Source organism: Ailuropoda melanoleuca, chromosome 4 (assembly GCF_002007445.2).
Source record: "Ailuropoda melanoleuca isolate Jingjing chromosome 4, ASM200744v2, whole genome shotgun sequence".
NCBI lineage: Eukaryota > Metazoa > Chordata > Mammalia > Carnivora > Ursidae > Ailuropoda > Ailuropoda melanoleuca.
Genome location: NC_048221.1, coordinates 71,619,542 through 71,642,508, shown reverse-complemented (window position 1 = coordinate 71,642,508; position 22,967 = coordinate 71,619,542). Strand labels below are relative to the sequence as shown.

General features: G+C 38.0%; 1 protein-coding gene across 8 annotated transcripts in view; it reads left to right on the top strand.

Annotated features, from left to right (window-relative positions):
- The window catches only part of SRBD1 (S1 RNA binding domain 1), a 208,689-nt gene extending 190,893 nt beyond the window's left edge, over window positions 1-17,796 (top strand). For 2 of the 8 annotated variants that reach the window (XM_034659079.1, XM_034659077.1), the window contains 4 exons: window positions 1,651-1,835; window positions 5,322-5,607; window positions 10,073-10,225; window positions 12,392-12,447. In XM_034659079.1, the coding sequence (XP_034514970.1) occupies window positions 1,651-1,835; window positions 5,322-5,607; window positions 10,073-10,199 (598 nt within the window). In that variant the 3' untranslated portion in view covers window positions 10,200-10,225; window positions 12,392-12,447. Of the gene's footprint in view, window positions 1-1,650; window positions 1,836-5,321; window positions 9,746-10,072; window positions 10,226-12,391; window positions 15,223-17,593 lie in introns of those variants that run through there. The other 6 variants (XR_004624865.1, XM_034659076.1, XM_011236753.3 and 3 more) reach the window with 6 other exon arrangements.
- The last annotated feature ends 5,171 nt before the right edge of the window (window positions 17,797-22,967 follow it).

The following is a 22,967-nucleotide window of genomic DNA, read 5'->3' as shown; positions in this document are numbered from 1 at the left end:
TGTCATGTGTCATCTGTCCCATCAGTCAGAGCTTCAGCAGCTGTTCCCTGTCACCAGGGCCCTTATGTGCTACTGCTTGTCCCATAGCACTAAAAGATACTGGCTGCATCTGCGGGGGGCTGGGGAAGCCGTGGACACTCAGACTTACATTGTATGTCACACTGGCCACCAGTTTGGATGGAAGCTCATTTCCAAAAAGAGAGACCAAGCACCAGTTCTTTGGTCTTTCATTAGACCACTAACCAAGATATATTCTCAAGAGAATTAGTTGGATTTTGGAGAATCTATCCGTTTTTGACTAAAAACATAGGATGGAAATGTAAGAAGATTGCCCACTTGAACACAAAATATGCTCTATATGAGAGGTGAGTGTTTCTCCACCAGGTGCTGGGTTATCAGTACTGCATGGTCACTGAAGAGGCTTTTCTGGTTGAACACAACAATGCAAAAGGAGACTAGAAATGACAAGCATTCCTTTTGTGATAATGCAGCAACCTGCCAAATGGGATACATCCCAGTTCTGACGATTGACAAGCCTCCAGCAGTTTCCTTTTCCCTTCTTGTATTCCAGAGACATCCTTAGAGGAAAGGATTTGAGGGCATTAGTATCACTATCTGTCTGATTACTGTGTTGACATTTTTAAAGTGCCATTAATCATAGGAAATGGAACTTAATGATGTCGAAAAATTCCCAGCCAAGAACTATCAAGGAAGTAGTAAGCTACAGCCAATATTCAGATGAAATTAAAGGGGGAAATGGCTTAACTCTTTCTTTTTTTCTTAATTAACTTATTACTGAACTCCAAAGCTAAGTAATTGAGAGGGAACAAGCAAGGGAAACGGTAAACATAGCAAAGGGAAATTGAGAAAGGCAGATACTTTTATTTTTTAAATATTGCAGCAATAATTTATACAGTATATAAAAACAATAGTCATCTCAAGATTATGTAATTAAGGTCTTACTTGCTTCCACACCTCCCATTTTGTAAGCAAGTTACTTTTTCTTTTTGATATCCCCTCCCATATTTTTCCTGTGGACTCTGAATACTTAATGTACTTGATACAGTTTAATCCACATGAAGCTTGACTTCCAGTGGAATCTGAGAGTTAGTAGACTGACAGTATGCTTGCACCGGTAACGCTGTCATCATGGGTACTCAAAAATAAAAAGCAGTGATATGGCACATGAATAACAAATTTTCATTTGCCAAAAACTGGCAGTGCTTACTGGATATTTTGCTGGATTTTGAAATCAGTTCACTTGTTTGCCTGTTAGCTAATTTAAATTCAAATGAGTATTCCTAACTCAAATTTAGGAAACATGAGGTAAACATAGGTGTCCTTATTTAGAAAATATGTACAACACTAAACTCTAATGAACATTACACTATAAAGCATTTCTGAGGCTGATTTTGAGAAAGTGCTTCATTGGAAAGTAGCATAAGAACCTAAGTCCACCCCCTTCTTTTTTTTCCGAGACAGGTCGTTCATTACAGCATGAGACACATAGATTTTTAGTGAAGACTGATGGATTGGTTGATTAATGATATATGGATCTGAGATGAATGAAATTTACGGTGACCTCTATAAGGAGTTTGGAAAATAAGTAATATTATTAATAAGTGCTGGGGGGGGTGTTTGTCCCTGCAGGTTTTTGTCATTCATCAGAGGGACACTGTATGAGATTGGAAAACCTGAAATGGAACAAAAAATAAAGTCGTTCCTTGAAAAGGAAGGAATAGAGAAAATTGCCGAAAGTTTGCAAACAACAGTTCACACCTTACAGGTCATTATAGACGGTCTCAGCCAGCCTGAAAGCTTTGACTTTCGAACAGGTAAATAATTAAATTTGAATAACAGCATCTTTCATTTACATAGCTCGCATTATCTTCTGTGGCCCTCACAAGAAACCTCTGCCGTAGGCAAAAGTGATATTCTCCATTCTGTACGTGTGAAAACTAAAGCATCCTGCCCTTTCTTCTAAGTCATTGCAGTTGGTTAGTATCCAGAGCCAAAGCAAGAAGCCCCGTCTCCCAACTCCTTGTCCCTTGCTTATTTTCCATCACACTAGACTAAATGCATCACACATTGACTGCTGTGTGTATGGAGGCACATATTTTTCATGATCCTTTTGTAAGCTGTTCTTATCTTGTAGGAGCCAGAAGTCCGAGGTCAGGCATTGAGTTCATACACTAAAAAGTGAATCTTCTTCCTAAATTGCAGCCTTCCAAGTTCCTGGATTTTGTGTCAGTGGACACATTGAACAATAAGATACTATCTCTCTGTTGATTATCCTTCTAATTAAAAGAGCTCTCAGCTTTCAGCACAGGTAGATGGTGAGGGAAGCATAACAGCCATAGCTGTTGAGAGCAATGACTCGATGACAAAGAACTAAGGTATCAAGTGACCTACTTCCTAAGGAAATTTGAATAGGAAGCTCTGAGATTTAAATGAATCTGCACTTGTCTCCTAACCAGTTTTAGATACCATGTTTAGGGCTTGGTTCTTTTCATTCTGAGTTAGGCTCTGTTTAGGGGGTTAGACGTGCCTCTTTGTGAAAAGGTTTAAAGGAGGTTAAAAACACACCCAGTAAGGGGCTCTGGCTGGCTCAGTTGGAAGAGCATGCAACTCTTGATCTCAGAGTTGTAAGTTCGAGTCCCACATTGGGTGTAGAGATTACCAAAAAATAAATAAACTTTAAAAAAAAACCAAACACACCCATTAAGTTCATTATGCTATTCCATCAACTTTTCTCTGAGTCAGAAATTAATTTTTTTTAAAGGTGGAGAAAAATATAATAAGATCTATGACAAAAATGTAGGAGTAGGAGCCTCCAGGGTGGTCCATCCGAAGTGGATGTTTGAGTAGACAGATCCTTCTCTGTTTGGAGGCCTGATACCCTTGTACGTGAATTCCCTGGGTATTGTTCAGCAGGGTACTAAGGAGAGCAATGGTTTGCAGACAGGGTGGGCTAGGAGGCTGGCATGCCTAAGACACCACATTAGAGAATTGGTAAATATGCTCTCTCTAGCTGCAGGCCTCCTGTACTGGGTTTTCTTGATCGTTTTCTATCTTGGTGTTGATTGCTCCATTATCCCAGTTATACTACAGACTCAGAGCGAAGATCAACATTCAGATTATATGGTTCAATTAAACAACCAGCTGGTAAGTACAGGTCCTCACCTTGTCATGCCCTTCGTGAGCAGAAATTCTGGACCAAGCTTACCAGTTATTACAGTGTTTATCATTGTGATAAGTGAAATTTCAAATAACTCTCTTTAAACTCACTTTGGAATTGACCTTTGTCCTCGTGTAAGTCGCAATTTTCAAAATGTCTGAAAGCTTTCATTTTAATACTAAAAATATCCCCAAAGGGGAAGGCAGACAGTCATACTTCTGAAGAGGTAGATAGTATTTTGGATGTTTCCTACAGGTTTTATAAATGTTACATCTTTTCTTTTCTTCATTTTCTCAAAAGTATTTCCTTCCTTGATGCCTCTTTCCCCATACTCATCCTGTCTTCTGACAAAATCGATTCTATTTTCTTAACACTCTGGTTGCCGGTTACTTTCCATAATTGGATTCATCAGAAGCAGCCTAGTGACAGCCGACTGAATATGTAGCCTTGGCAATCAAAGTGTTAAAGTTTGCCTGGTACATGGAGGATTTTCTGATTTCTCAGTGGCCCAGGCTGTCTTCAGGAACACGTTAAGTAGTTCCTGACTCTGATTTTCCATGCAAAATTAAACTAAGCAGCTGATCAGGAACCCTTGGGGAATCTGTAGCAGCTGGACGTCTATAAGAGAAAAGAATTTCCAAGCATAAAAACAATGCCCGTGAGACCTTAGAGACCATCCTACCTCTGCCCTGATCAATGACTTAGTTTCACTTTGCTTTGACACAGTCTTTGCCCAGTGTAACATTACAACAGGTTTTTTGCTTTTGGAATCCACTACTTCAGTGTCAGGGAAAATTCTACAGAATCAATCCCAGTTTTCACATATTCCTTTTTTTATGAGGAAAATGAGATTTGAGGTTTAAAGAGGGTTTTTGTTTTGTTTTACAAGAAAAAGGCGAATGTGGAAAAAAAAAAAAACGATTTCAGGATGGTTGGACTGGGGGAGGGGAACCAAGAGGTGGCCAGTTGTTAGTACAACTGTAAAGGATAGCTTTAACAAGTAATCAGGATCAAGCCAACAGCTGTGGAGGAAAAGGAAGTGGAATGGGTGGAGGGAAAATGAGGCCTTAGCAAAAGGAGATCCAAGCATAGAATGTTCTTTGTTATTAGAATCAACATTCAGTAATCCTAGGAAAGGGGGCCAAGAAGAGCATGGGAAAATGGAATCCACAGATAACCCAAAAGCCACATTTGGACTGTTAGTTCTACCCTTCTCCCTCATAAAACCTTTGTTGTTGTTTTTGTTTTGTTTTTATTAGAGCCATGATTCCTTGACATGCTTTATACCCACTTTTGGGGGAGCTGGTGTTAATGAACAGAGAAATGTAGACTGGGGCGAACAAGAAAAGAGGGGTGTAAGGAACTTGAGAGCAGAGATCTGTGTGTCTTCATCTTTGTATCTCCAGCACCCAGCGGAGTGCCTGGATAGGAGATCATACTAGGAGCTAATAAATGTTTAATGAATTGAACTGAAAAAGGAGAAAGAAAGATTAGGTACTGGCTGTTCTGGATTTCTGAGCCATAGATAATCAAGAATGTATTAAGTTTTGACTGGACAAGTATGTTCAAAATGGATTGAAATTGATTCCTGAATTCCAAATTCGTGAGGGAAATGAGAGAGGAAAACATTTTAATTTCACCCACAGTTGACCAAATGTTGATGTACTTTCTACCACCTTTAAACAGTTTGAGTATTCAGGTACTGGGGGGAAAAGTCTTCCAATTTTCTGTCTTTAAAGGTCTTACTTTCTCAGTGTTTGTGATTTGGCCTTCTATATTCATCGAGCAAAGATATTTTCTCACCACCTCCTTATAAAGAGGAAAATAAGACTCTGCTCTTCTCAGTCCTTATGTCTAGTGCTAATGTTTGCATGCTAGCAAGGTAGAGTTTGAGGAGAAGAAAGTGTTTGAGTAAATTTTCTTGTATTTTTCCTACTATGTGAATGTTGCTTCTCCAATTAAGATGTATTTTCTCTGAAGGCAAGCCTGGGTTTCAGCTCCTTTTATGTCCCCTCTCAATGCTGACTAGTGGTCTGGGCACATAAATGATATGTAGAAAATATTTATTTAACAATGTATATTGTGTCCAGGAAGTGTAGTACCTACTATTTACACTATCTTTTTTTTTCCCTTTTTCTTGTAGATTTTGATAAACCTGATTTCAAGAGAAGCATTGTCTGCTTAGAAGACCTGCAAGTTGGGACAGTTCTTACAGGCAAAGTGGAGAATGCCACTCTGTTTGGAATTTTCGTAGATATAGGAGTGGGGAGATCAGGGCTGATTCCCATACGAAATGTAACAGAAGCAAAACTTTCTAAAACAAAGAAGAGAAGGAGTCTTGGACTGGGCCCTGGAGAAAGAGTGGAAGTCCAAGTACTCAACATTGACATCCCCCGATCGAGGATTACTCTGGACCTCATTCGGGTGTTGTGAGTGTCACACTAAGGTCAAACACTGATTTTATTTTCTCATTTCTAGAGATGGGCAAGAGTAAGTCAGGTGTTTGTGAATTCTAGGTAGCAGATGAGAAAGAATTCACTATCAGAAGTATTTTTCAAACAGTTTCCTTACTTTTCCTTCTGAATAAATAGGAAACTAACAGCTCAATTTCTTTTCCCCTTAAAGAAAACGACTAATAGACATCCTCTTGTGGTTTTATTTAGTAATGACTTTCTGACCCAAATTTTATTTTTTGTACTTCATCTTTGACTCCTTTTGCATTTTGTATAGCAGATTGTCTTTTCATTTCTACTTGCCAGCTCGCCTTGCTGGACTTGTATGAAATTGTTTTCTTGATTTGAACTGTACGATATTTCTTGACATAGGGCAGGCAGTGGTTAGCCCTCCCTTTTTACAGCTTTTTTTAATTAGGGCTTTTGGACTTGATTCATGATATTCTCTTGCCAAGCAAATAAAAAATATGCCAATTATATAGATCCTGATGTGTTTGTAACCATCGAATGAATGGCTCAAAACATTTCTGAGAAGTATATATGTATTGATCCCTACAATAAAGTTCTGTGGCTAGTGACCTTGTTTTTGTTATGTTGATTTAGAGAATGACCTAGGAGTCCTTCTTGATTAAAGATATGGCACATATTCATGCAAATTTCATATAAACCCAACTGTGCCTTTGGGCAAGAGGGAAGCTTCTGGAAACTTGAAGAATGGCATTCAGTTTGACTTTGCTTAGCACAGAAGGTATTTTCTTTCTTAAGCTTTAGAACTAAACCTCAAATGGGGAAGGCAATGGCCTTCTTAAAGATTGACTGTAGATGAGGTGTGAAGGGGCAAGAAAAACAAGTAGATAAAGCAAGTGACTCTTAACTCTGTTTTTATTCAATGGAGATGGTAAGTATTAGCATGACCATTCAGGGTCAAAATTATTTAAATAGAACGCACACTGGACTGGGGTCTTGTCCATTCTGGCTGCTCTGGCTAATTTGCTTAATGGAGTCATTTGCATGACTGAATAAGTACCTGGTTTTCTCCGGGTAAAATGAGTGGAGGATGCTTACTACAGAGGGTGACTAGCCCTGCTTTTTTGCCTGGGACAGTCCTAGTAAACACTCATTGCCTGGTAGAGATTTTTCATAGTACTTCTTTTTATTCCCAAACTGCCCCACTGTTCATAATAAATCATATGATCATCTTAGTAGTATAGTCCCCTACAGAGTGGTAAATTAGACTGTGTTTATTGACAGTTCTATCTGGTAGTTTGCTAATCTCAAAATATTCAGTCTTCCAACTGGTGTACATAGATCTTTTTAATGCGGCAGCTCCCTTAAAAGTTGTGTAACTCAAGGCTTGTTTTCCCGACAGTTTCATTTCTGAAATGCTTTTCTTTCTTTCTTGACTGGTCTTCACGTGACAATGGATCTTATTGTTGTAACTTTAAGTTGACCTTCCTACTCCTTCCAGTGTTCTTCCTGGTTCATAATTTGTAGATCAGTGATGAGTAATATGCATCCAGAGAGTCTTATTCTGAAGCCTGTAATGTAATTTCAAACAAATGCTTGTTTTTAATTGAGGCATAATTGGCATGTAACTTTATATTAGTTTCAGGTATACAGCATGATTCAATATTTGTATGTATTTCAAAATGATTACCGTAATAAATACAGTTAACATCTATCACCATATATAGTCAAACAAGTGCTTTTGGGAAGAGGCCTTCTTCTTGGCCACTTTGAATACCAGAACCAGAGCAGTGGAAGCAGCTCCATTCACCTGGTCGCTAAGCCCTTGTAGACACAGGGAGAACTTGATATTGCACTAGCTTGCATGGTTTGTCCTGTCTAGCCCAAACATAGTGGAAGCTCTGTAAGGCCTAGCCTGGGAAAAGTGGGGCATGTCTCTTTTGTCTTGTACCCCTAGAATGTAGCATGGCACTTGGTGGTCAGTATGTTCAATTAATCTTAGTCCCTGTCCTTCCAATAATCCACAATGTGCTTTTGATCTGGTGTCTTTACTTCTCTGAACCTCCTTTTCCCAAGTTTCAAATGGCGATGTTGGTAATAAAGCATTCATTCTCCCAGAATTTATTGGTGGCCTCCTGAGTGCCAGGCCTGGTGCTGGACACTGACCATACAGTTATGATGGAAAAATAGACATTATCCCTACCCTTATGGAACTTAGAATCTATTGAGGAAAAAAGAATCATTAACCAAAAAATCACATACAAATATAAAATTACAAGCAGTTTAAGCAATATAATGGTGACAGCATGTAATAGATAGGTTTACCTAGTCAGAAGTGTCAGAAAATGTTTCAGTGGGGTTTGACTGAAATGTGAAAGATGACCAGAAGTTAACTAGGACAGATATTTCGTTGACCTTAACAAGAGTTGTTTCTGATGAATGCTGGGGAGTGAGTGCCTGATTGGAGTGGGTTTTAAAAGAGAGTGGGAGGAGTTAGATTGGGGATAGCGAATATAGACAATTTGTTCCGGAGGTTCGGCTGTCAAGCAATAAGAGAAATAGTACAGTGGTTAGAGGAGAGAATGGAGTCCAGAGAGAGTTCTTATATTTTCTTAAGAAGAAATCATAATATGTACAAGTGGAAATGAGCTAGTAAAACTGGAAAATTTGAGACAGGAGACAGAGGAGAATCGCTGGAATGATATCCTTGAGTGGATGAGACCAGGTGGAATCTAGTACACAGTGACTGGTCTGAGATAGAAATACAAACAGTTTGTCCATATTAACAAAGATTGTATGGGCCCAAATATAAGTAGGAGAATGTGGTGATGGGAGCCCACTGAGGGTCTCCTTGGGTCGCTTCTATTTTCCTCATTGAAATAAAAAGGAAGGTCATCGTAGGAGCCTGAAGATCTGGGGTAAAGGGAGTGAGAGGTGTGAGAAGAAAGGAAAAGGAAAGAAAAGGATGAAAGAGTGAAAAGTCTGGGGAAATAGAATGTGACTTCCAGGCAGTGTTAAGTGTTCCACTGAGGGGTAAGGTCAGTCAAGTGGAGGATCAGTCCACTTGCTTATATATTTTTCTTCCACCACAGCAGCTGGGTGGGCACAGGTAGAGAGGTAGCTCTAATCAGGTTTGGGAATTTGCCAAGCAAGTAAAATGGACAGAAAGGCAAGGAAGTTAAGGGCATGTAGACAAAGAAATCATTGACCGTTGAATTTAAGCTCCCTGAGAAGAAAAGAAAGAGTATAAGGGGAGAATGAGGGGCAGTGAAAAAGTACAAGATTAATGATTATAGATCTTGATGGAGGAATGTTAGAGTGGGGATAGCAGAGGACGTAATAGGTGAAAGAGTGGCCGTCAGCAGTGGGATGCTTAACTCTGAAATGACGGGTTTCGGGGTTGCGGTGCTTGGTAATTACAAAGGGTAGGGAATGATCACGGGAATAAGTAGCAGAGGTAAGGGACAAGGATAAGATCAATAGAAAAGAGGAAGACAAGGAACTGAAACTTCGGGAAAGATTATGTGGATAATGAGTTTAGGAGGCTATCACAGTAATGCAGGTGTAAAATAATGGTGGCTTGGACAAGAATGTTAGTGGTAGAAATGGTGAGATGAGGTGGGATACTGGATGTATTTGGAAGATGAAGGCAGAACCAAGCAGGATTTCCTGGTGTATTGGATAGAAAATGTGAGACAGAAAAGAGTCTAGGATGGTTTTGGGCCGAAGCAACCACAAGGATGAAATTGTTATCTACTGAGGTGGACAAGGCTGTCTTGGACAGTTTTGGTGAAGGACTTGATTCAGGACCAGTTAAATTTGAGATCCTCATTAGACATCTAAGTGGAGATGCCAAATAGTCTCTTTCAGCCTAAAGTTCGGGGGAGAAGGCTGGGCTAGAAGTGTCGGTAGTCAGCAGCATAAAACTGTACCCACAGCCACAAGGCTGCATAAGATCACCAATGTGTATAAATTCTTTGAACATCTCTGTAAGGGCAGGAACCTGTGTTGTCGTGGCAGGGCCTGCCTAGGTGGCTATTGAGAATTCTCCCCTCCTTCCTTACTAAAAGAATTCTGATCTGAGGGGAGCATAATGTGACTAATGGACATGGATGTGGCCGTGTGGTGTAGTCCTGGCCAGTGAGTGTAGGTAAAAGTCAGGGGACGGGGGGCGCCTGGGTGGCACAGCGGTTAAGCGTCTGCCTTCGGCTCAGGGCGTGATCCCAGCGTTGTGGGATCGAGCCCCACATCAGGCTCTTCCGCACTGAGCCTGCTTCTTCCTCTCCCACTCCCCTGCTTGTGTTCCCTCTCTCACTGGCTGTCTCTATCTCTGTCGAATAAATAAATTAAAAAATCTTTAAAAAAAAAAAAAGTCAGGGGACGGGATTCTAGAAAGGCTAGAAACAGTGGGGATGTCAGGCCCAACTATCATACTTTTTTTTTATCCTTTGCCCTTACCCTCCTTCCTGCTCAGAATGCGGACAGAATGCTGGAGGTGCTGGAGGTCAGACAGTGATAAACACTCCATAGTGACTGCTGGACAGAAAGATAGAAAGTTCCTGAACCCATCTTGGCATTGTAGAGTCACACAACAGCCCTGAATTGTCTACTCTGGACTTCACATTAGGTGAGAAAAACAAAAGCTTTATTCATTGAAGCTGTTGAGGGGTCAGAGGGAGGTTTACAGTAAAGTATATTCCCTAATACGCATTTGTGTGATGCCTTACTAAATCTCCTATACATAGAGAAATATCTAGCATGTGACGGGTACTCAACAAATGTTGATTGGCTGAATAAATACAAAAAGAGTTCAACAAAAAATGATGGAATATAGAATGTTCCCCAAAATCCAGTTTTCCTTAATTGTGTTAGACAAGATGGTGGAATAAACCGTTCCCATTTATTACAAAAACACACGATAAAATATCTAGAAATAATCTAACAAACAATGTACAGGATCAGTATGAAGACAATTTATAAAACTTTACTATTGAATATAAAATAAAAGCAGAAAACATTAAGGGATGTCATGTTCCTGGACTGGAAGACACGGTATTGTAGAAAGATGTAAAAATTATTATATGTGTACAATAGCAATTATTCTAATTATTCTAATCATAATTATTCTAATCAGCTTTGCTTTAGTTTGTATGTTTATTTACACTTAAGTTAAAAATTAAACTTTTTTGGAAGGATTATGTGAAAAAAGTCAAAACAATACCTTAAAAGAATAACATGAGGGAATTGTAAGTATGAGGGAATTTGTCCTTCCAGATATTAAAGTATAGTCAAGAGCTGCTGTAATGTAAACAGTGTGGTACTAACACAGGAAGAGACAAACAGAAGGGAGGAATAAACAATTCAAAATCAGTAGGGATTTAATGTACATTAAAAGTGGCATTTCATAGTGGGGCAAAATCATATTACCATGCTACACACAAAAATACATTCCAGATGCATTAAACATAAGTAAAATTTTTAAAGAACTACAAGCAAACATAGAAGAGCTTTACAAAGTGATTGAACAGCCGTGGTTGCAGAATGCATGAAAAAATAGAACAATGGGCCTGTAGACCTCAAAGTTCCACTCAGAAGACATTTTCTGGACGCCCAGCATGAGACCCTGTGCCAGGTGCTAGGGACAAAAGATGAATATGATATCTTTTGAGGATGTCTGCAGCCATGGGGAGTTGGAATTTAAGCTGTAGCACAGAATAGTTTAAGTTAAATCTCATGGGCATTTTGGAGTTAAACCTGGTTGCTGTCTACTTCAGAATATGGTAGCATCCCAAATCATTTGAAGCCACAAGACCGTTTGGAATACTTATTTTTGTATTAATGGAGTGCTCATGTTGAGGTGTCTATATGTCTAACCCTGACCGCGGAGTTAGCACTTGTGTTAAAATTGAGATGGAAAGAAGGGACAGAACGGAAAAAACAAAAATACATATTTAGTCAGTCTTTTCATTTTGGCTTCCTGCCTGAAATCAGTCATAATGAGTGGGATTTAAATAACAGATCATGGAGAACTTCAGAATGACTGGGCTCATTGCCAGAGCAGTCTGTTCCACAGGAAGAATGATATAGATTTCTTCCCACTCACTCATTTTATATGGTGAAGATGATTCTGTGTGTGGAGGCTGGGTTTATTATTTAGCTGGAGAGTAAGATAGGCAGACTCTGGTCCTGTCAGCACCAAAAATTACCTTTTTAGATATTAAACCTTTCCCCCAGGAAAGATTTGCTATTCTCTTAGCTCATATCAAGAATCTAAATAAGGATTATAATACCTCCCCCCCCCAGTATTTTTAAGGAGAAAAGTCTATCCCAGAAGAACAGAAATAAATTATTAATCTAAATACTACAGGGAAACCTCTCAGATACCAGAAAATTTGTCACAGCTGTATAGCCCATCTCATGTGACAGGTCAATCCTAGCAGAAAAATCTGAAGTTAAAGATGCAGTGTTGAAGGGAGAGATGGGGTGATGGAGGGAGAACAGTTGAATAGCCCAGTGTTGTTTGTCTCAAGTTTTGAGAGTCTTGTTTTATCTAAGTAATGAGGCCAAATGTAACTCTCCAGATTTGTTGTAGAATTTTGCAAAAGCAGTCAAGTAACAGACAAAAGCCTGCTACTAAAAGCTTCTCACTTCTGAGGAACTTTCCACCTCCTTATAGCCAGGCCCACAGTAATTGCGGAGGTTTTCTGCAAGAGAGCAACTCTCCTTCGAATGTCTTTCTCTGGTCCCAGTGGTGGTTCTTTGATCACTTGACATTTGCCCACCTATTCCCCAGGTTTGAGTCGCTTGGCATTGAAGAAGAAGGTGGTACCAGCGAAAGTCAAACCTAAGGTTTGTTCAAATTCTTTGCTTCACAAGGTTAAAATGATTCCCTGAAGCTAAAACTCAATATGCCAGTTGAGTCAGATTTGGTATAGTTTGCTGCTTGGGTAACCCAAAGCACTGCATTTCTAGTAAACCAATAACCTCCCTTTACCTGTAGTGGCACCCTCAAGGAACATCTAAAGGTATTTTCTTTTAACTTTATTTTCATTATTTTTCCCAATTGAAAAAGTGATACAAATATTGTAAAAAGTGCAAATAATGAAGTTTAAAAGTTGGAAAACAAAATCCCCTGTAATTTGAGAAGTAGCCATCTTTTACAGTTTATATTTTTCCTCAACCCTTTTTCTACACATACACTTCTTCATATATAAATATTTTTAATAAACCGGGATAAGGTTGTATATATTGTACCTATTCTCTTTAAAATATAGCAGGTACATCTTTCCATGTTAGTACCTACATATCTACCTTGATACATTTCATCATATGTATGTAAATCACCACAGACCTATGATGAACACCATGGCGCATTGTTCCAGTGCTAGTGCTCTTTCCAAGCGTATGCACATTTCACTGTTAACGACTATTATGAAAAACCCCATAAAGATAAATATCGTGTCATGAAACTTTTGTTTCGGTGTGTGTGTCTGTTTGTGTTGGTACTAGGTTAAGATGTAAAATACATTCTTCATTGTGGGTTGAGATATTTTTTTAAAGTATGAAAACCAAGGCTGGGAGGCACCTTCTCTAAGAAGTCCTTCCTGCGCCCCCCCGCCAAAATGAGCATGTTTCTTCTCACCACAGAGCCATTCATTTTGCTCAGAACAGCATCCCTTTGCTCTCGTCCCACCCCTTTGGATGTCACCCGAGATGGTGTTTTCTCAGAAAAGACTTACTGAACTCCCAGACTAAATCAGATTCCCTTTTATAGGCTCACCTTGCACCATGTAATTTTCCTTCACTTCCTCCACACAGTTTATGACTATACATTTATATATGTGGTAACAGCATTTAACTAAGATCTTTCTCTACAGATTGGAAACTCCACGAAGACAGCAACCTTGCATTCCCACCGCTATCCATGGTATAGGGACCTCACCCCCTTTTTATTCATTCCTTACCTCCTCAGATTATTATGACCCCATCTTCACCTGAGTTGTCCATTATTTACCTTGATTCCTCCAGATACAGTGTTTGGCCTTGGTCTCTGCATTAGCTCAGATTCTCTAGAAAACAGCATGAGAAAAAACTTATGTATTCATGCTTTATTGGGGTTACAATCCCAGGTCAGGAAGAGCAAGGGAAAGGGGGCAGTGAGTCCAGGTAGTGGGAAAGCAAAACAAGATGTATACAGCCTCAAGAGAAAACATTGTCAGCTTCTTAGTGACCAGGTTGTCTTTGAAGAAGCTATATGTAATGATGGTGGCTCAGATGGTGGAAGGGTGGGAGGAAGGTAGGAAAGAAGAGAAGTTTATCTGCTCTCTCCTTTCTGTCTCCTGTTTCTCACTGATCACAGTTCATTCTACCAGGCATTGATTCCCCCATGCTGCCAGGTTGCCTTCTGTGGGCAGTTACTAAGGAAGTAGATGCGGTTGGGTCAGACCTTTGTGTTGGAGCTACTTTGGATCCCACTACAACAGGTGTGGTAGAGGCCACACTGAATTCTGGTCCTTATCCCTACTTTTCCAGCAAGCAGCAGGAACTACAGTAGCAGCCAGCCTTCCTATGGAGGCAATGGCTGAGGAGGAGGGTGGGGGTCACCCAATGAGGCTGGGTGAATCTGGGAGCCTCGAAACAAGCTCAGTATAGCCTCTGGAGCGTTAGAGTTAAAGTTCTTCCAAACTAACTTAGTTTACATGATCCACTAGCTCATGAATGCCCACCATTCCCTCTCTTTCCCCCCAGTTATCCCTCGCTCCTATTCTGTACTTATGGAACTCAACTCTAACCCAGCTGTCTAACAAGCTCTCAAGCAAACCAGCCCTCAAGCAAACCAGCCCCAGCACCTACCCATCCCTGGCCTCATAATTTATAGCAGCACTGGGTAATGCAGGTACTGAAAAAACTATTTCTTCATCATTTACAAGATTCCCTTAGATTACTTCCCTCCCACTTACACTTCTAAGAACACTAAGCAGAGACTGCACTACCATTAAAGAAAGAAAATTAGAAATTCAGAGCAGTGAATCTCTGTGCCTCATGGAGAGTTTGGCTCCTGTATGATTGATACTGGAAGCTGTTGGAGTCGAAAATGGACATGAGTCAGGGGCCAAGAAAACTAAAACTGACAATTGGCCCTTAACCCATCACATCTTTCAAAGAGGAAAACATACCCTCCATGTCCCACCCCATCCCCAAGATAAAAACATCAAAAACCCTAGGAGAGGATATGCAAAACCAGACTGTGTATGTCTAATTTGACAAAGGGTTATTTAAAAATAAATTGCTCAAGGCAAAGCACAGATGAAGAGAGTTCCTTTGGGCTTTGGCCAACTCTTCACTAATACAGTCTGTTGGCCCCAGTGAATAGAGCCAGGACCAAAGAAAATAGTCTACAATCCCAAATTTGCCTTCGGAAACTTTACCTTGGTCTTGTTTGGGTTTGGGTTTTGCTAACATCTTTATTGAAATGTTATTCACCGTTTAAAGGGTATAAGTCAATGATTTTCACAGAGTTCTACATCCTCATCACTTTTTCTTCATCTGTATTTTTTATTATAGCATCTTAGTGGGTGTGAAGTGGTTTCACAGTGTGGTTTTAGTTTGCATTTCCTTCATGGATAATAACATTGAGCATCTTTTCATGTGCTTATTGGCATTTATATATCTTCTTTGAAGAAATGTCTATTCAAGCTTTTTGACCACTTTTTTTTTTTAAGATTTTATTTATTTATTTATTTGACAGAGAGAGAGACAGCCAGTGAGAGAGGGAACACAAGCAGGGGGAGTGGGAGAGGAAGAAGCAGGCTTCCAGGGCAGAAGCCTGATGTGGGGCTCGATGCCAGGACGCTGGGATCACGCCCTGAGCCGAAGGCAGACGCTTAATGACTGCGCCACCCAGGCGCCCCTTGACCACTTTTTAATTAGATTATTTTTCTACATTTTAGTAGTTCTTTATATATTCTTGATGTAAGCCCCTTATCAGATAGATGATTTGTAAAAACTTTCTTCCATTCTGTAGGGTTTTATTTTCACATTTTTCATAGTTCCTTTGAAAAACAAAATTTTTGATATGATGTCAAATTTATTTTTTCCTTTTGTTTCTTGTGCTTTTGGTGTCATATTTAAGAGACCATTGCCTAATTCAAAGTCATGAAGATTTACACATATGTTTTCTTCTAAGAGTTTAATAATTTTAGCTCTTATATGTAGATCTTTGATCCATTTTGATTTAATTTATATATAAAATGAGGTAGAGATCCAATTGATTTTGTTTTAATGTAGTTATCCAGTCATCCTAGCATTATTTGTTGAAAAGACAATTTTTTCCTCATTTAATTATCTTGCTACTCCTGTCAGTAATCAAATTGACCATAGACATATGGGTTCTATACTATAGACATATAAGTAAATTCTATTCCATTGGTCTTTTTTTTTTTTAAAAGATTTTATTTATTTATTCGACAGAGATAGAGACAGCCAGCTAGAGAGGGAACGCAAGCAGGGGGAGAGGGAGAGGAAGAAGCAGGCTCATAGCAGAGGAGCCTGACGTGGGGCTCGATCCCATAACGCCGGTATCACGCTCTGAGCTGAAGGCGGACGCTTAACCGCTGTGCCACCCAGGCGCCCCTATTCCATTGGTCTTTATAGCTGTACTTACGGCAGTACTATACTGTCTTGAGTACTGTATCTTTGTAATAATTTTGAAATTATGTTGTGTGAGTCTTCCAATTCTGTTCTTTTTCAAGATTGTTTTGGCTATTGTGGATATCTTGCATCTGTGTATGGATTTTAGGATCAGCTTGCCAGTTTCTGAAAAGAAGCCAGCTGAAATTTTGATAGGTATTGCATTGAATCTTTTGATCAATTTGGGGGAGTACTTCCATCTTAACAATATTAAGTCTTCCAGTCCATGAACATGGGATGTCTTTCCACTTATTTATAGGTCTTTAATTTCTGTCAACAATGTTTTGCTGTTTTCAGAGTTTAAATTTTACACTTCTTTTATTGAGTTTATTCCTAAGTATTTTATTCTTTTTGATGCAGTTGAAAATGGAATTGTTTTCTTATATCCATTTTTTGAATGTTTTCTGCAATGTATAAAAATACAATTATTTTGTACTGAATTGTATCCTGCAAACTTATGGAACTCACTTACTACTTTTAATAGTTTTTTAGTGGATTCCTTAGAATTTTCTGTATGTAAGATCATGCAGTCTGTGAATGGAGATAGTTTTACTTTCTTTCCATTCTGAATTTCTTTTCTCAAATTTTCTTGCCTAATTTTTAGACTAGAATCTCCAGTACATTGTTGAATGGAAGTGGTGAGAGTGCACATTTTTGTCTTATTCCTGCTCTTAAGGAATAAGTGTTTAGTCTTTCATTATTAAATATGATTTAGGGGGCTCAGTTAAGTGTCCGACTCTTGATTATGGCTCAGGTCATGATCTCCGGGTTGTGGGATGAAGCCCCACATCGGGCTCTGTGCTCAGCACAGAGTCTGCTTGTCCCTCTCCCTCTGCTCCTCTCCCTGCTTTCTCTCTCTCAAATAAAAAAAAAGAATAAAATCTTTTTTTTTTAAAGTATGATTTAACTTTGCATTTTCTGTATGTGACCTTTATCAGATTGAGGAAGTTTCCTTCTATTCCTGTTTTTTACTGTTTTCATCAAGTAGGGATATTGAATTTTTTTCAAATTCTTTCTCTGATTCTATTAAGATGTTTGTGTGGGTTTTGTCCTTTATTCTATTAATGTGGTATATTACATTAATTTTTGAATGTTGCATTCCTGGGGTAAATTCCTTTTGGTCATGGTTTTATGTTATAGGTTGAATGTGTCCCCCAAAAATCCATATGTTGAAGTCCTAACCCCCAGTACCTCAGAATGTGACCTTATTTGCAAATAGGGCTGTTGAGGATGTAAGTAGTTAAGATTAGGTCATTCTCAGTTGAGTTGGGACCCTAATCTAATTGACTCATGTTCTTATAAAAAGAAGAAATTTGAACACAGACATGCACACAGGGAGAATGTCATGTGAAGATTGGAGTTACACTACCATAAACTGAAGAACTACCAGAAGGTAGGAGAGGCCTGGAACAGACTTCCCTAGCACCCTCAGAAGGAACCAACCCTGCCAACATGTTGATCTCAGACTTCTAGCCTCCAGAACTGTGAGATAATAAATTTTTGTTGTTTAAGCCACCTGTGTTGTGATACTTTGTTACGGCAGCTCTGGCAAACTTACACAGTGAATTAACCTTTTTATATATTACTGGATTTGGTTTGCTAGTTTATTGTTGAGTATTTTTTGCATCTGTATTCATAATAGATGTTGATCTGTTTTCTTTACTTGTGATGTCTTTGTCTAGAATTATTTTCTTAGTATTTCTCTAGGCTTACCAGATAAGATGGTAGGTATCAACCTACCTCACATTTACATTAACTTATCCCAGTGAGATACAGAAACATCAGCCCTATATAACTCTATTCCCTCCCCCTTTTTGGTTCTTATTATTGTTATATTATTGTTACATCTATATATGTCACAAACCCAATAATAATACATTGGTATAGTGATGACTATATAATTTTATGTTTATTAAAGAACCTGATCAAAGATAGGAAAGCAAGAAACTTCATCTTATAGAGTTCATTATATTAACCTTTTTATCCACCATTCCTGGTTCTGTTCATTTGTACCTTATTTTCTAAGCAAAGAGGATCCACTGAAGACTTTTAGTTGGGAAAGGGACTGGTGAACATTTAAATATGCGCAGCAATATTTGAGGACAGTTGCTCTGGCAGACATATGCACTGTGGGAGGTGCGAGGGGTAGAGAAATCCAGGAAGTAAGTTAGGAAGCAGTTGCAGCAATTAAGGTAGAAGTTCATGGGAGCCTGGGTTTGGCTTGATTTTGGCTCTGTTGTCTGGTATTTTGCCTTCTGGAACTGGGAATGTCTAAGTCAGTGTGAATAGGCACTGACTCAGTCCACATGGGTAAGTACACTCATTAGGACTTGTTGATGAACTGATATCAATCCAAGGATGACCCCAAGATGGAGAAAATGCCTGGTCTGGTGATTTGAGGGGGCTCAGAAGGAGAGACTTTTCCCATGGCAAGCCTATGTGGAGAACATGATGTCTAGCAAGTAAAGCTCATTGCAGGACATGGTGATAAAAGTAAGTTGCCACACAGTTATGTGTGAATGCCAGGGAGGAAGGGGGAAGGAAGAGAAGGAGAGATTCTTCTCCATGCACGTGTCCCTGCAGCTGTCAGGGATGAGGTTACAAACCATGGAAGGGAATGCAGAATCCCCCTTCCCGTTCCCAGGGCAGATGACCTTTCAGAAATTAAACAAATTAATTATGTGTCCTCAGAGGAAGCATGTTTGACTGCCCTAATTCAATGGGCTCTATTGTTTCAGGTGAAGCCAGGTGATTGAATTCATCACTGATATCCTTGCTAAGTTTTGTCCGTGAATTTTCCTTTGGAATAATATTGTAAGATCAGGATTAGACACACCCCTACATACAGTTTTTTAAAAATACACCAAGATAAAGAGCATTCTCCCCTAAGTATAGAGAGTATTGGTGCTATTATAGACCATGCGTAGTGGTTATTCTAGTACACAAAAGAGGTAACCAAGTCCTGAATAAGGTAGTGGTGATAAAGATTCACTTGCAGCATGCTGGCAGAGGTAGTTGAGGTAGCAAAAAACAATAACAAATGTTTGGAAGTTTAAGAATACTTCTAAATAATACATCAAAGAAGAAATCAAAGTGAAAACCAGAAAATACTCAGAACTAAAAAAATATATGTATACGAACTATTAAAAATAATAAAACTGCTTCATACTACTGGAGTGATCCCAAAATCCTCAAACTGAAAATACCATTTAAAATCACTGTGCCCCTTGGCATCTGCAGAAGTGAATGCAAGTCTCTGCAGAATTCTCTCAAGAACGTTCAAGGAATATGATATCACAATCAAAAATTTAAAAGGAAACAAAACAAGAAAAAAGCCACTGTAAGAAGCAGCAGGAAAAAACAGCTGAATGAGTCAAACCCTTTGCACATTGGAATTAGACACAGATTACAAAATACGTGTATTTAATATGTTTTAATGAAAGAAGAGGTTGAACAAAATTCATTTGAAGAAGGAGTAAGAATATTTTTTAAGTGATCAAGTAGGTCTGATAAAAGAAACTGAGTATTTGGAAATGAAAAATATAATTGGAAAATTTATTATAAAGAAAATCAACATTTTTGTAAAATCAAATGTATCATTTCTTTTACCTTTATGTTTATTTTTCTCTTTTAAATATTTAATCTATCCAGAATTTAATTTGGTGTAAGTGAGAGAATCCAATTTCATATTTTCCAGATGGCTACCCTCTTATCCTATTTATTAAATATATCATTTTACCCCACTAGTTTGAAATGCCAGCTTTTGTCAGGAACTAATCCCAATATTTATTTGCATCTATTTCTGGGATATGTATTTTTTTTTTCCATCGATCTTACTGTTCATGTGCTGATACCAAACTTTTTTTTTTTTTTTACAATTTTATTTATTTCTTTTAGAGAGAGAGAGTGCATGAGCTGGGGGAGGAGCAGAGGGAGAGGGACAGGCAGACCTCGCACTGAGTGCAGAGCGGACCCAGGGTTCAATCCCACGACCCCAAGATCACGACCCAAAACCAAGAGTCAGATGCTCAATGGACTAAGCCACCTAGGCTCCACCCCCCCTTTTCTTTTTTTAAGATTTTTATTTATTTATTTTAGAGAGAGGGAGCAAGGGCATGAGCTGGGGGAGGAGCACAGGGAGAGGGACAAACACACTCCAGGCTGATCATGGAGATATCAAACTTTTAATTACTATAATTTATAATACCTTTTAGTATCTGGTAGGGCTAGTCCTCCTTCATTACTCTTTCCTTGCTTTATTCCCAAAGTAATGGTATTGGTATTTTTCTTGAGAAAGCTCAACTTACATATTTATTCATAAAGAGTTACCATCATATTTCATCATCTCTTTACCTAAGAATGTGTCTATTTATTAAAATCTTTTTAAATGACCTTTCACAGTGTTTCCACATTTTCATTATGTGACTCATATACATTTCTTAGATTTATTCCTAGATGTTTTTATCATGTTTCTTGTTTTTGTAAATTGGATATTTTTGTTATATTTTCTAGATAATCATTCATATATTGGAGAACTATTAATTGTGTTTTAATTTTGTTCTAAGCCACCTTACTAAATTATCTTACTCTTGGTAACAATGATTTTTTAAGTTGATTTTCCTGGATTTTCTGCCATAGCATCATCTCATCTGCAAATAGTAATGTTTTCTTCCTTCTCCTACATGATTTTATATATATATATTTTTTTTTCTTTTCTTCTCTAATGACATTGGCTAGTATTGGCCAAAGTTAAATAATACTGGTAATAATATGCATTCCTGTTTTGTTTCTGATTTTAATGGGATTCAGTGTTTCACTATATGGTTTCTATCCTTTGAAATGATAGATGTATCTTTTTCATGCTAAGAAACTATTCATCTATTACCTGTATGGATAGATTTTTTTTTTTAGATGCCTTTTCAGCTTGTACAGGAATGTTCATATAGTATTTCTTTTTTGACATATGTTTAAGTTGTATTACAATAATTGTCTTAATTTTGAGACATCTTTGCATTTTGGGTATGAGTTTTACTTGATCATGATATATTTGATTAATGTGCTAGAGTCAATTGACCGATATTTTATTTACAATGTTTAGAGATTGGACTGTCTCAATGTTATACTGAATTGACAAAAAGATTTTGGAAATGTTCATTTTAATAGTCTAGAACCACTTAAATAATATTAGAGTTACATATTTCTTAAAGATTTGATGGAATTCACTCATAAAATTTTCTGAAAATTGATCTATTTGTATTCTTTTTCTGGGGTAGGTTTTAATAATTTATATTTCCCTAATTATGTATTACATATATTTGCATAAAGCTGAACAACATATTATCTTATGATTTAATTTCCTAAGTATCTATGCTTATTTCTCGATACTCATTTTTCACATTTATATATGTGCTTCTTCCTTTTTTATTTATATTTTGACTAGCTTTCCTAAATCTTTACTTTTTTATTTTTCTTTAAGAATATTCTCTAGGGGGCGCCTGGGTGGCACAGCGGTTAAGCGTCTGCCTTCGGCTCAGGGCATGATCCCGGCGTTCTGGGATGGAGCCCCACATCGGGCTCCTCCGCTATGAGCCTGCCTCTTCCTCTCCCACTCCCCCTGCTTGTGTTCCCTCTCTCGCTGGCTGTCTCTATCCTCTGTCAAATAAATAAATAAANTTTAAAAAAAAAAAAAAAAGAATATTCTCTAGCATATGTTTATTTGGTCTATAGTTCTCCTCTTTCCTAATTCTTTAATTGTTGTTTTTATCCTTATGAGTATTTCATTGCCTTTGTTCTTAAGACTGCCATATTGTTTTTTTTCTAACTTACTGAATTGGACACTTAATTATTTTCATTCTCCATTTGTATTTCAATTGACAGAGGCTATTTTTAGTAGTTTTTTCAAGAAAGATTCCTAGGAATTGTGTTCTCTAGGTATTTATATGTTTTAAGTCATCTGTATGTTGCCTTTATGCTTGAACTATACTTCAGCTGGAAATAAAATTCTTGGATCATAGTATCCCTATGAATAGTATCCCTAGAATTTTAGACAGTGTATTTCTACAATATTGAATACTGCTTTAAAGAAGTATGAAGCATCCTGATTTCTATCTCTTCCCCTTGAGGTGATTTGATTTTCTGCCTGAAAGATCGTATCTTTGAAGTCCAGTAACTTTATTAGGGCATGTTCTAGTGCTGATTAATCTTTGTTGGTTCTTCCTGGAAGATGATGTGCCTGTTCAAATCTATAGATTCAAGTTGTTTTATTTCAGAAGAATTTTCTTGAATTTATACTGTGAATGTTTTTTGTGTGCTGATTGTTCTGTTGTCTTCTGAATGCATATTGAACATTAACCCTTTCTTATCTGTCTTCCATGGAGATGATTTTTTCCTATAATTCTTTAAAATTCTTTTTCTTCTTTTTGATTTTTTACAAATGTTATTTATAATCTTAAACTGTAACTGTTAAACTGTTACTCAGTTTGCTTAAGCCTGTCATCCCATTTCTTTAGCTTGTTTTCAACAATATCTCTTCTTCTTTCTGCAGTTTCCATTTCTTTGAAAATTGAGCAACAGTTTAAGAATATAAATTTTTTTTTCTACATCTTCCTTGGGTTCATTCAGGTCAATTTTATCTTATCTGAAGTTGTGTTATCGCTTCTTCCTTCAGTCCTTTTATCTGT